The following is a 13,477-nucleotide window of genomic DNA, read 5'->3' as shown; positions in this document are numbered from 1 at the left end:
ATTAACTTTTCTTTTAAAATTTGACTTAAAAAACTGAGTATAAAAATAATATCTGTATATCCGAAATTCAAGAAACAAAGCTAACTCTCAGATCGGACCTCCGAACTTGCGATGGCTGCAACAAACATCCAAAGAAAATATCGCACAAGAGGTAATGCTGGAGGCATTGCCTTTATCACCCATCACACCGCGCAATATATATATTTCTGCCCAACATCAGCCGCAGGGACAAAACCTTAGAAAGTCAAAGTTAGCCAGGTGATGTTGACCTAGAAATAATTAACATTGATATTTCTCCTGTCACCTGCTGCCCAAGTGGCTAACGCTCTGATATCAGCGCGCTACCAAATGGCCATCTTATTCTTGGCGATTTTAAACCACACCACCACCTCAGGCATTCCAGCCTACCAGTCGACACCAGCGGCAGGCAGCTAGCACAGCAAATAGACAATACGACGTTCTGCTCGATAAACGGCGATGCCCCCACTCGTCAGCGCAGTGCTCATAAACTGTTTCGAATGGCAGCCGATGCTTACTCAAGCATCTGACCACCTGTCACAACAACACGACCGTAGAGACCTTTATATTAGGAATCTTAACTTGGATATTATGCCACAAACGAACACATACATGCAAAATTTGACGAGCATTCGAAGAACTGCAATATCTGCAGGTGGTTGTAAACTGTGGTCAACCGTCAAACCGCCTGGGAAACCAGCTAACGAAGGTGAGTCATATTGACCGATATCACTCCTTTCGCCAGTAGCGACGGCATTGGAAACCGTCCTGCTTCCCCCTTTTACTGCGAATCTTCGCCAAGCCACCCATTAACATGGCTTCTGGAAAATGCATAGCACTACCACCGCGCTAAAGGCCATAAGCACTCAGAGAAATTACGGACTAAATCACGAAAACACCCATCATAGAACGGTGCTCGTGACACACGACATGTCAACAACGACGCGCTACTCCAAGATATAGAAGGTTTACCCCTTCCCCTTGTCTAAAAATATGAACCGCAACCTCAAGCGATGTGTGCGTATTATCCTTAGCTCAAGTATGCAATTAATCCGATTCATCATTTTAGAGCTATATGGATTTAAAAATTAAGGACAATAAGCATATACTTTTCTTTCACCTCCATTTGCAGAAATCGTCTTCCGTCCCACCATTCACAAAAAGTAGTTTTAAGTAAAAAGTGGAGTTAGCAGCTTTTACCGCATCGTCGACGATATCTTGAGTTCAGATAAGCTCGTGTACCAGATATGTATATCTAAATTTTTGCTTAAGTTATCGTTTTAATGCACTTTAAAATGTTCAGCCTTATCTGATAGATCACCGATTTTATCAAATAAAGTTTTATTTAAAAAGCATCGAGTACGAAATATTCGAACAGTAAAGTTTTATGAATGGTGGCCACCGTGGTGTGATGGTAGCTTGCTCCGCCTACCACACCGAATGCCCTGGGTTCACACCCCGGGCAAAGCAACATCAAAATTTTAGAAATAAGGTTTTTCAATTAGAAGACAATTTTCCTAAGCGGGGTCGCCCCTCGGCAGTGTTTGGCAAACACTCCGAGTGTATTTCTGCCATGAAAAGCTCTCAGTGAAACCTCATCTGCTTCACAGATGCCGTTCGGAGTCGGCATAAAACAAGTAGGTCCCGTCCCGCCAATTTGTAGGAAAAATTAAAAAGGAGCACGGCGCAAATTGGAAGAGAAGCTCGGCCTAAAATCTCTTCGGAGGTTGTCGCGCCTTACATTTCTTTATATTTTGTTTTTTTTTTTAAGTTTTATGAAACAGGCCATAGTGTCAAGTATACATTGAGATTAACTTACACAATATCTTAAATTCAAACTGAAAAATTGAGTTTAACTGTAGTTTAAACTCGCACTATAACCGATCCATATATAGTTGCGGATTTTTTAGACGTGTGTATATGTATTTCTCTCAGTGCTAGTAATATTTTATTAACTGTACATAAACCTATTGTTACTCTAATTTAATATTAACGCAGGTGGTTGAAGCTAAATTTTCACGTACTTACGTTTTTTAATATGTCTTGGAGTTCCCAGGCATTTCAAATAACAAAAACAAAGGCATGTTCATAAAGAGATAAAACAACAAAAAATGTAGGATTTTGTTATGCGTAGGTAGGCGACTGACAAATATCATAGTTAAAAGAAATAGGTATGCTGGGTAAATGTTTTGGTCCATTTGGCTTTGCCTATAAAATAACATACTTACATATGTATGCATGCACATGTGCGTGCTTAGAAAATTATCCTTAATATTTATCTTTGTTTTGCATATTATCTTAATATGTATTCAATTCCGAGTTTTGAAGAATCGCAGTTTAGGTAGCGAATACTACATACATTCAAACATACTGCGCTGCTTTACCTGATTAAATTGAGATAACTCATAAATAGGATCTCTACGGCTTAAAATATTTAGTTAGTTGTTTGGGCGCAAAGAGAATACAACACGTTTGAAAATAAAACAGCGATAGTGATTTTATTAGTGAAAGACCGTACATAGCAAACAAAATAACAATGGGCACTCTTTTTTTTTACAAGAAGAAAAATAATTTTGACGAATCGAGTGTGGACGCTTTGGCAAGTGTTTTAGGTAACAATTGCTCTTAAACTTTTATTTTACAACCATAAATTAAAAAAATAGTAATAATTACACATTTTCTCTTTCAGAGCGAACACTAATCATAAAAGACACTCCTAACGTAACAAAATTTTCGGATAGCGATCATGCCACATCCGATCGCGAAGTTTCTCCAAAACTTGTGGTGGGTTCAAAAAAATATGGCAGACGATCACGACCAACGGCACAAAGTCTTAGTAATAAATCAATATCAGATTCTGATGATGATATTGATGAACAGGATCATAGACTATGCGACATAAATTTACAACATGGCTCATCTTCTGTGAGTAGAATCATATTTCGAATTTTTTGTTTTGTAATTAATTTCGCCATAACCAGGTGCAACGGTCTTCTTCGCAAACTGACATTCCCAGTAAGGGAAGACGCCGTCTTCCCACAATTAATTGTGGTGGTAAACTCAAACGTTGTTCTTCTTTGCCAACACAACGGAGTTTGCAACACAAATTAGCTTCTACACCATTAAATTCAAATATACAAAGGCCAATACTTGGACGGGACGTTGCATTATCATCATTAAAACTAGCTTCTAGCAGTAGTGTGGAATCATTAGGTAACACATTTCAATAATAACTGATGTACATATGTATATTTATTTATATATGAACAATAGACTGGGCCAGGCCAAATTTGCAATAGCCGCCAACCCAAAACCTTAAGTAATATTTTTGTAAATCTAAAATTCCTTCAAAGTGTTTCTTGAAGCTACGGGGGTAGTTGCGAACTTTTTTCTAGACTCAGTCTAATGCGCATATACCAATAATTTTCTTTTGGTAATAGATTCACCGACATTCAAAGAAACTGAATCGCTGCCTGTCCATAGAATATTAGATATATTTGACCAAGCAGAACTTTTTAATGGCAAGGGTATTTTGTTAGCGCTTGGCTTTGATGATGATGAAGTAAATGTAGCTCAGTTGAATAAAGTTTTGGAGGAAGAATTACGCCATCTAGAGGATGGTACGCATTTACCGCTTGTACGTGCATATATGGCTTTGCAGATGTCTGAAGTATCAAAGTTGCGTCAACATATTCACCAATTGTATGATGAAAACAAAAAACTACATGCCAGTAACAAAGACGCGAATCATAGATTGACATTGCTGGCTGCTGAGATCGATGAACGCCACGCATCCTTGGAGGATGCGTCAAAGAAAGAAGTATGTAACTATAATCTTTTTTGATGGCATATTTATAAATCTCTTCTTCTTATTTAGATACGCTTGCTTGAACAGCGGCATGCTACATTGGTTCGTGAATTGTCAACAAGAATGGCAAATGATCGTGAAAATTGGAGCAGTTTTACATCTCGTCTTGAAACGAAAGTTAAACAGCTTGAGCAAGAGGAAATTAAATATAAAACAGAATTAGAACTTGTTCACAAAGAGAATGGCGATCTAGAAAATGAACAACAAAAAATGCAGAAACAAATAGCAGAGCTTTTAGAAAGGAATGTTCAGCTAAATTTGCAATTAGCAGAATTAAATAAGGATAATTTAGTTAACAATAGTCCTAATGATAAGAGAATAGATGAGGGCGAGGATGTCGCAAGGCTAGTCATGAAAGTTTCGGAGCTACAAATAGATAATAAAAACTTACGAGATAGGACTGATGAGCTTGTAGCTGAAATCGAAAGCTTGAATTTGGAGTTGTTGCGTACGAAATCGAATTTCAAAAAATATACATCTACAAATAACACGAATGCATCTACAGCGACAGATGTTGTCGGTGCGGTGTGGGATGATCCGGAGCAGGTAGCAAATTTGACTGCTACGAAGCGCCGCGGTGACTCACCAAGCAAATCACATATCACAGAAGAAAGCCCACGCTTGGGTAAATTGCGGAAATGCACCGACCATACAGGCAGTGAGACAAGTGATACAAGCGGTGAGTGGATAGCATTAAACTCAGAGCTACGTGAGTCGGAATCACTTCATAATATAGGAACCGGCAATGATGCAGACTATTTAGAGCAAATTACTCAACTTAAGAAGAAAATAGTCGAATTAGAGGCACAACAAAAGAGCAATCCAATACCTTCCGAAGGTGTTTCAATAAATGAACGCTGCAAAGAATTGGAAGCTAGCTTGGAGCAGATGCAACGTGCTTATGAAGAGTGCGAAGATTATTGGCAATCGAAGTTAGCAGAGGAACGGCAATTGTTTGAAAAAGAAAGACAAATATATGAGGAAGAACAACAGGAGAGTGATAAAAAATTTACGGAGCTTATGGAAAAAGTACGCGAATACGAAGAACAATTCAGCCGTGATGGTAGATTGTCACCAATAGAGGAGAAAGATGCATTGGAGCAGCAGTATGCTGATCTAGAAGCAGAGGCGAATGAGCTACGTGAAACAGCGAGAATAATGCTTGACGAAAAGTGCAACGAAATCGAAAGTTTACAAAAAGAGATTGAGGATTTACGTACAAGGTTGGGAGAAAGTTTAGAAATATTAACTGGAGCATGTGAATTAGGCAATGAAGCTATGGCAGTAAGTGCTTTACACATCAATCCGGAGAAGCAAAGTCCAGCAAGTTCACCAATCAGTTACCTGTGGCATCAGGGTACAATACAAGAGCCAGCTAAAGTATACAGTACTAATTTGACGTCAACAGAGTCTCCTACTCGTCAAAGTAATCGGTGAGTGCTTTTTTCTTGCTGATGGTTTAGATCACCCAAGTTATTATTTTACTATTTAAATTAGGACTTTGTTTAACATATTATCATTTCATTTACACTGCCATCTCTTTTCAAACAGATCATCCATTCTAATGCGCATGGAAACTAAAAATCTCCTAAAAACTCATTTCAAATCGATTAGATAACTTATTTACCAAATAGTATGAAGAAATATACGTATATAATATAAAAACAATGACGGACTATGACAGATGTAAATAATTTAAAAACTATTTATTTGTTTTTACATTAGGCTATTAATACACATAACTTGAAAAAAAAAATAAAAAATAATAAAACCTGCTATATATTTAAAAGTTACGTACTTATTTGGCGCTTAACTGTTTAAACGATTTGGTCACCCAACAAATGGCGCCAGTCCCTTCTATTTTTTGCCAATTGGAAATTCTAAGAGATCTTAGATTGTCCGTCTCTATCTTTCTCTACTTAGATAGGTGGGTTCCGATAAGAATGCATTTTAAGCTGGATCATCGTTAGATATCTTTATCAATATTCGCATAACATGTCCTAGCCAACGTAGTCACTGGGTTTTGGTTCTATGAACCATAAAGCTCAAACATGCACTTCAATCGCTAAATCATCTTCTTCGGGACTCTCCGTCGCCTACGCAAAGATAAAAATGACGGAAATAGATGTCTTTGCATAAGTTCATAATTCCTGCTCTTTGAAAATGATTTAATTGGAATGTTAAGTAAATCTACGCGAAATAAATCTGTGTTACACTATAAAAAAGTTAATTAAAAAAATTTTTTTATGCTACACTGACGTATTCAGAAATACTTCATATGAGTTTACTATGAAAATTGAATTTGGATGAATATTTTTTTATAGTAATGTGAACTAACGTTATATTTTAAACTGATGTAAGGCAAATTTTGTATTTTATAAACATGTCGGAAATATGTTTTTGCTTTTTTATTTTATAAATTTTCCTTATTGAAAAACATTGATTTATAAGTGTTAAATCAACAGGACGTATATTGTATTCCACTATAAATAAAGTTTATTTTTTCACTACACTGATATAATCGGATAAATTATTAAAAATAATATTTATATATAATAGTAGTAATAGAATATACTTTTCTAAGGATATGATCATGAAAAATATAATTCTTTGCAAATATTTCGATAAAATCTTCAAAATGTAGCTCACAGTTAATTCCTATCTGAGCTCAGAGAGACTAAATTAATGAGTCGTTTTTCCCAATTCATGTACGAAGTTCATTTTTAATTAACGTCGTTTGGGAGAACGATAGTTCACTTGTGCCATTGACAGGTATAAACGTAAAACAATATTTGAGTTGACAAATGTAGACAGAAGATTACTTTCTTTGATGAAACGGTACAAAAAGAACTCAATGATGCCTTTTCCTGTTTTGTGTGAAGATTTGCAAAATGTTTTAATTGGATCAACTCGATTCTTAAGGTGTCTGCCAAATCTCTCGCCAGTTTCAGTTCGATTTCTGCTGATTCCATGAGCATCAGTTCACCAAAGAAATTTAATCTCCCATAACCTAGCTTGTAAAAGGCAATATTGTGTACAAGTGCTCCTATTAGTTCGTCAGTAACAGAAAAGAAAGCTTCCGTGCGGAATTTTACTCTGGTCTCTGAATACTTTTTAGCTATCTCTTCGTATGTATCGAATGCTGAGGCGTAGACTACGGGACGCCCTTGGGCGTGAATAGCAAGGAGCCACAAAAGATTTATAAAAGTTACGAGGACGTCGGGTTTTGGGATCTAGCCCAGAGCAACCTGTTCGATGCAACCATCCCTTGCAGGTGACACACATGTGTCCGTCCTAAGAAGATTCTTTTCCGGCAAACGCAGCAAAACCATTTCTCAGAACCGGGGTAAGGAGAAGGACTCGGATCGGGTTCGATACCTTCCCGGAGCAGGAGAATATGGACAATGACAGAGAAGGTGCTGAACACTCTCCTCCTCTTCTGTACATCTGCAGCTGCGACAGTAGTCGAAAGTCGTTACCCCCATTCTAGCACCATGCGTACCTATTAAACAATGCCCTGTTAGAACCCTTATCAGGGACGATAGAATTGATTTGTTTAAAATCAGAAGCGCTCCTGTGCGCCCCTTGTCATATGAGGGCCAGGTTAGCCTCGATGTTTCAGACGATGATATGGCTGACCATAGTCCATTTGCAATTCTTATAGTGCTTGTGTTCACACGAAGCCTGAAAGTGGCCATGGGTATACCTACCGAATCATTTCCCGGAATGATATGATCGGTGGTGCCTCTTCTGGCCAGTTCGTCTGCTCTGCAGTTGCCTTCAATATCCCTGTGCCCAAGTACCCATATAAGGCTGCTACTGAAGTGCTGAGCCATCTCGTTAAGAGATCTGCGGCATTCAGTGACCGACTTTGCGTTATCGACGAATAAGTCCAGGGCCTTTAATGCGGCCTGGCTGTCTGAGAAAATAAACACGCGTTTACCATCCTTAGGCATAGACCCGAGATGATTCACAGCCCTGTGTATTGCCAGCATCTTCGCTTAGTAAACACTACAGTGATCTGGTAGGCGAAAAGAGACCTCTAGAACCAGATCCGGTGATCCGGCCTGCTCCCACCTTCCCGTCAAGCTTAGAACCATCCGTGAATATGTTGATGGCACCCGATACCGTATGTTGACTGGTATTCCAGTATTGTCGCGATAGTATATATATACTATAGTTTTTTAAGAAGACGTTCTTTGGCGTGAAGTAGTCAGTTCGTACCGGTATTGGGACTGGGGCGTTCGTGCCCAAGATTGTTGCGTTTCCACTAGATCCACTTGACCAGAGACCTGTTTCCCTTATGTGTAGAGCGGCTATGTCCGCTATTTCCTTCGCCACCGGGTCAAGAGGTGGAAGGTATAGCATTGTGTTGAGTGCTTCAGACGGGGTGGAGCCGAGAGCCCCGGTAATGCAGAGCTCCGAACTCCTTGCACCTTTTGAAGCATTTTAAGATAGGTACATTTAGCTAGTTCAGGCCACCAGACCAAGGCACCACAAAGAAGAATCGGGCGCACAATGGCTGTGTAAATCCAGTAGGCCATCTTAGGGGAGAATCCCCAGGAGGTGCCAATTGCCCTCTTGCAGGTGAACAGCGCGGCTGCTGCTTTCTTGGATCGCTCCACTATATGGTCAGTCCCTAATAGCTTCCTATCCGGAATGACTCCCAAATACTTGACTTGATCGCTAAACGCTAAAAACATACCACCAATTCTTGGCGGTGTTAGATTTAGTACTTTATACCTCCTCGTGAAGAGGACAAGCTCGGTTTTATCCGGGTTGACTTCCAAACCTGTGGCTGTGGCCCAGTACGAAATTTTGGATAGTGGCCATTCCATTAGGTTGCAAAGAGTTTGCGGAAATTTCCCCTATATGGTGACGAAGATGTCATCTGAATACGCGATCACTTGGTGACCTTCTGCCTCCATGAGGCGTAGTAGTTGGTTGACGGTAACCACCCAAAGTAGCGGAGAGAGAACGCCGCCCTGCGGTGTGCCTCTGCCGACCGGTCTGCGGATCACGCATCCACCTAGCTCAGTTTTAATCTGCCTACGCATAAGCAGATTGTATGTAAAAACTCCACCAGGCACGCGTCAACCCCCGATCGGTCAGCGCCGAGGTGATGGCCTCCGGGAGAACGTTGTCGAAGGCACCCGCTATATCTAGAAATGCCACCAGTGTGTATTCTTGAGGTCAAGTGACCTTTCGTTAACGGATACCAGTGAGTGCAAGGTCGTGTCAGTTGACCTGCCCTTAGTGTCAAGTTGAGGTCAAGTGACCTTTCGTTAACGGATACCAGTGAGTGCAAGGTCGTGTCAGTTGACCTGCCGTTAGTGTAGGCATGTTAAGCTTGCGAAAGATGCGATGGCTCAATCCTCCTCCTGATGTAGACCTCTAGGAGTCTTTCGAGTGTTTTAAGCAGAAAAGAAGATAAGCTTATAGGCCTATAATCATTTGGTTTAGAGTGGGACGCTTTCCCTGCCTTGGGGATAAAGACCACGTTGACTTCTCTCCACGATGTTGGTACCTAATTGAACCTAAGACAACCTATAAACATCCCTTTTATCCAGGGCCTTATAAGTTCGGAAGTATACTGCAGCTGAGCCGGAAAAATTCCATCCGGCGATTTATAGGGCTTGAATGTCTGTAAAGCCCAATCAATCCTTTGTCACCTGCGATTTCGCTTATTAGCTGATCATTAGGTGACCCTCCGCTAACAATATTTGAAAACAAGCCCGCGCTTGCTGGGAAGTGTGTATCCATAAGCAAGTTTATGGTTTCAGCGCTGGAGTCCGTCCAGTGCCCATCCGGCTTATTGCTGAGTTGGAGATTTCGATAGCACCTTCCTTAAGCGGGAGGCCGCGGATGTGGATTCAATCCTGCCGCAGAAATCCCTCCAGGAGGATCGCTTTTCATTTTGGATTGCTTTTTTATATATATTTATTTTCGTTTTATAAGCAGCCCTTGAAGATTAATGTCCGTCATGCTTGGCTTTATTAAAGGCCGCCCTACATGACTTCCTAAGCTTATCAAGATCGGACGACCACCACGGTGGTTTGTGAGTTTCCATAACCTTTTTAGTCCGGCAAGCCCTATCTAAAGCATTCCTACATTTTTGACTGAAATTATTTAAAAGCACGTCCAGCTCCTCGCTTTCTGGGGCTCCCAACTCTTCAGATAGCTTTTTACCTATTATCTTCTTATAGTAGCCCTTGTTCGTTCTTCTAATATTTTGTATGTACTTAGGACTTGTGTGCGCCTGCGATATAGAAAAGCTTATATATCTATGGTCAGAAAAGGAGTGCTCCTTTAGAACTCTCCATGAAACGATCAGGTCACTGAAAGAGTCTGGGACCAGGGTTATGTCAAGGACCTCTTCGCGGTTCCTCGTAATGAAGGTGGGGTCATTTCCCCCTATGGCATTGGCATCGCCTCCGAGTAGGATGAAATCATTTCACGAACTCCCTGAAATTATCCGGTGGTAGTGAGCCTTGCTGATCGTCCACTAGGTAGAAGGAAGTCAGCTTGAAGCTCCTCCATAGCACCTCGACGCTAACCGCTGTGAGATCCCCGTCTCTAAAATTGGGTAGAAGAAAAACATTAAGAGTAGACTTGGCCAATATACATGTGCGAGGCTTACCCTTTTCCTGAGCGCTATAGAATTTATACGCTGGCGTCCGCAGGCCACAGATCCTATTGCCAGTGATCCACGGCTCCTGGACTAGTACGATGTCTACCGCACCTGACGACAGGTGCAGTAGGAGTGCAGCTGATGCTGCTTTGCAATGATGCAGGTTAATTTGGAGGACCCTGATCATAGAATGTTTGCACTCTCCTCCGCGAGCGCCGCATCCGAGTAGCCATCCCCAAGAAGCTGACCCTCAGAGTACAACTTCCTGAGAGCCAAGCTTCCAGCCGAGCCACTACCTTCCTGGCCCTTGTCTACCTCCATCTCGTCTTCACTGCGTGCGAGATTGAAGGTTGACAAAGGCTTCGACATCAGCCTTATAAAACTTAAGGCTTATATTTTTGAAGCTGTAGCTTAATTTGAAGTCCTACTTTTTCAGCGCTTCGACGCTAGCGTTGTCGAGCAACAGGACTATCTGCATCGTGGCCCGTTCAGATTTCTCCACGTTGACCACCTTCCAGTTCTTGGTCGGTAGACCCGGGTTGTACTCCTGGAGCAGCTCCAGAATGTCAGATGGGTCCGTTGGCGTCTCTGGAACCAAGGCTTTTGCCCTTGGTCATGAGGGGATATCACGAGCCTCCACTACCTTGAGGCGCGCGCCCGGATATACCTCCCCTACGGCGGCTATATAGAGGTTTACCGACCTGGCGTCGTCACAGGCAATTAGCTTAAAATTGCCCTGGAACCACCCTGCATCTGTGTAAGATGGCGGTGGACCAGGGTTGTCTTTTTTAACCTTGACGGCCACCGTAGCGGGCGCGGCCTAGATCCACTTCCACTGCTGTTTCGGGATCCTGCCATCATCGCTGCCCTCATCTATAATGCCAATGATCTGCCGAACTTTGGCAATTTCGGCGAAAGACCGCGTCCAACCTCCCTGCGTCTTGGCCCTTTTCGGTGCCGTGGGGTTGGATTCATCCATGGACCGCTGGCGTTTCGAGGTTTCATCACTCTCGACCCAGTCCAGCCTGAAGTCCGGCAGGATTTGTTTCGCCCAGACAAGGTCACGCTGCGCCTTCGCCCAGTCCTCCGCAGCCACTTCTCCCTCCCTTATCGGAGGATCAGGGCCCTTTTTCCCTTGGCCCTAGAGCCGGCCACCCCCACATCCCGGGAGTGCCCAGCAGCCAACCCACCAGACGCTTGACGCTGAGTGGCAACCATTCTGGTGGGGGCTACGGGATGGGCGACAGCCGCCCCAAAGGCATCCCGGCCGGTAGCCCCTCCCCGAGAGGCACCGACCTTTGGACTCCCTGGGATGGATTCTCTCTCAGCCCTACCCCGCCTAGATTGGCTCTTGGCCCTATAGCCAACCCCACCCGCTTCCCTATTACCCCCAGCAATCGACCCACCTGACGCTTGTCGCTGGGTGGAAGGCCTTCTGGTGGGGGCCATAGGAGGGGCGGTAGCGGCACTGATGGCCTCCCGGTCAGTACCCCCTCCATGAGAGCTACTGGCCCTCGGACTACTCGGACCGGATCTCGGCCGCTCAAATCTGCCGCCGAAGCGTTACAAGGTGCCACCACTAGGCTCAGCCCCTCTATGAGGGAGTTAGGGTGCAAAAAACATCCCCAACAACACCCCCATCAAAGGCACCCATTTAGGCTGTAATTTATCTGTGTTTTTATGGCATTTAGCGCGCTAGTAGTGCTATGCATTTTGCGAAAGCCGTGTTGATGGGTGGTTAGGCGAATATTCGCCGTGAAAAGAGGAGTAAGCTAATTTCCAATGGCTTTGCTGCTGGCAAAAAGGTCGATATGACTCGCCTTCGCCTTCGTCAACAACAGGTTGAAAACGTGCGTTAGGTAGTTTATTGCCTCAGCGCCAAGGTTTTTTAGCATTGGGCTTTGCTTGTGGAGGTGATGGTAATGGGTGTTTATGTTTATGTGCCCATCTGGTTTTACGACGTGTGACCTTGCCCACTGAGGGATGCATTATAAATTGTCGGCAAAAGGCGTTCGCGCATTTTTTCGAATCATAAAGTTTTGTTGTTGTCACAAGAGACCCGGCAATATAATTTTAAAAGACATTATAATTATTTCCATAAAGATTTTGATACATTTGATTCGAAACTTGATGACTCTAGTTCGATTCTCAGCTCGGGAGAATATAATTTAAGGTAAAAATACAAAGACATCTGATGAAATCTTTGGCACGATGGAAATAACTGTAATGTCAGCCGATATATTTAATTATTTTCAGCATTTCCGTCATAATAAAGCATAATAATTTAATAAAAACAACTATATAACTCATTAAAATTTACAAACGTATAAGATGAAAAGACGATAAAAATTCAAGATCAGTCCTTAAAGTTACAAAAAAAAAACCGTTCCATTTTTTTTATTATGCACATTTTCTTTTTTTACACCACTGTAGCGCAATTCCTCTCCCCTTTTACCAGTACACCGTCACGTTTCAATTTGCTCACATATGAACTAAAAACTGGAAAGAAACGTAAACAACAACACGACGAGCAATCTGACAGCATGGAAAGTGTAAACGGAGTAGAGAACAGCCGATCAATGGCAGTGTTGCTGATATCACTCTCTACCCTCTACTACTCTCAAATAAACGAACTAAAATCTGTAATAGCAAGGCTTAGTACATAAAAAGGAGGGCCCAAATCGTAACATCTTTCTTTTTTCACCCAGATCATTTTGATATATAGAAGTGTATATCTATTTCGATTAGTTTATGCCGTTACGAATTACCGTTATGCGAACAAAGTTAATATACTCTGTGAGCTCTGCTCAGCTGAGTATAAAAACACAAATATGCAACAAAATAACCAAATAAACAATAACAGCACAAGAAAATTTTGAAATGGAACAAGGCAGTTTAGATGAAGTGAACTGTCCTTCGCTGCACAGTACTTCAAGAGAAGCATTCCAAGCTGATCTTCA

The 13,477-nt window shown here is 42.0% G+C and overlaps 1 protein-coding gene across 3 annotated transcripts in view; it reads left to right on the top strand.

Moving 5' to 3' along the window:
- Positions 1-13,477, top strand: part of Nin (blastoderm-specific gene 25D) — a 162,621-nt gene that overhangs the window by 127,384 nt on the left and 21,760 nt on the right. The window contains exons 2-6 of one of the 3 annotated variants that reach the window (XM_067766515.1): positions 2,708-2,943; positions 3,000-3,231; positions 3,459-3,838; positions 3,896-5,319; positions 5,438-6,062. In XM_067766515.1, coding sequence (XP_067622616.1) covers positions 2,708-2,943; positions 3,000-3,231; positions 3,459-3,838; positions 3,896-5,319; positions 5,438-5,504 — 2,339 coding nt within the window. In that variant the 3' untranslated portion in view covers positions 5,505-6,062. Of the gene's footprint in view, positions 1-2,475; positions 2,631-2,707; positions 2,944-2,999; positions 3,232-3,458; positions 3,839-3,895; positions 5,320-5,437; positions 6,063-13,477 lie in introns of those variants that run through there. The other 2 variants (XM_067766514.1, XM_067766513.1) reach the window with 2 other exon arrangements.

Source organism: Eurosta solidaginis, chromosome 2 (genome assembly GCF_040869045.1).
Source record: "Eurosta solidaginis isolate ZX-2024a chromosome 2, ASM4086904v1, whole genome shotgun sequence".
Taxonomy (NCBI): Eukaryota; Metazoa; Arthropoda; class Insecta; order Diptera; family Tephritidae; genus Eurosta; species Eurosta solidaginis.
The sequence above is the reverse complement of the archived record's forward strand: the minus strand, read 5'-3'. Positions and strand labels throughout refer to the sequence as shown.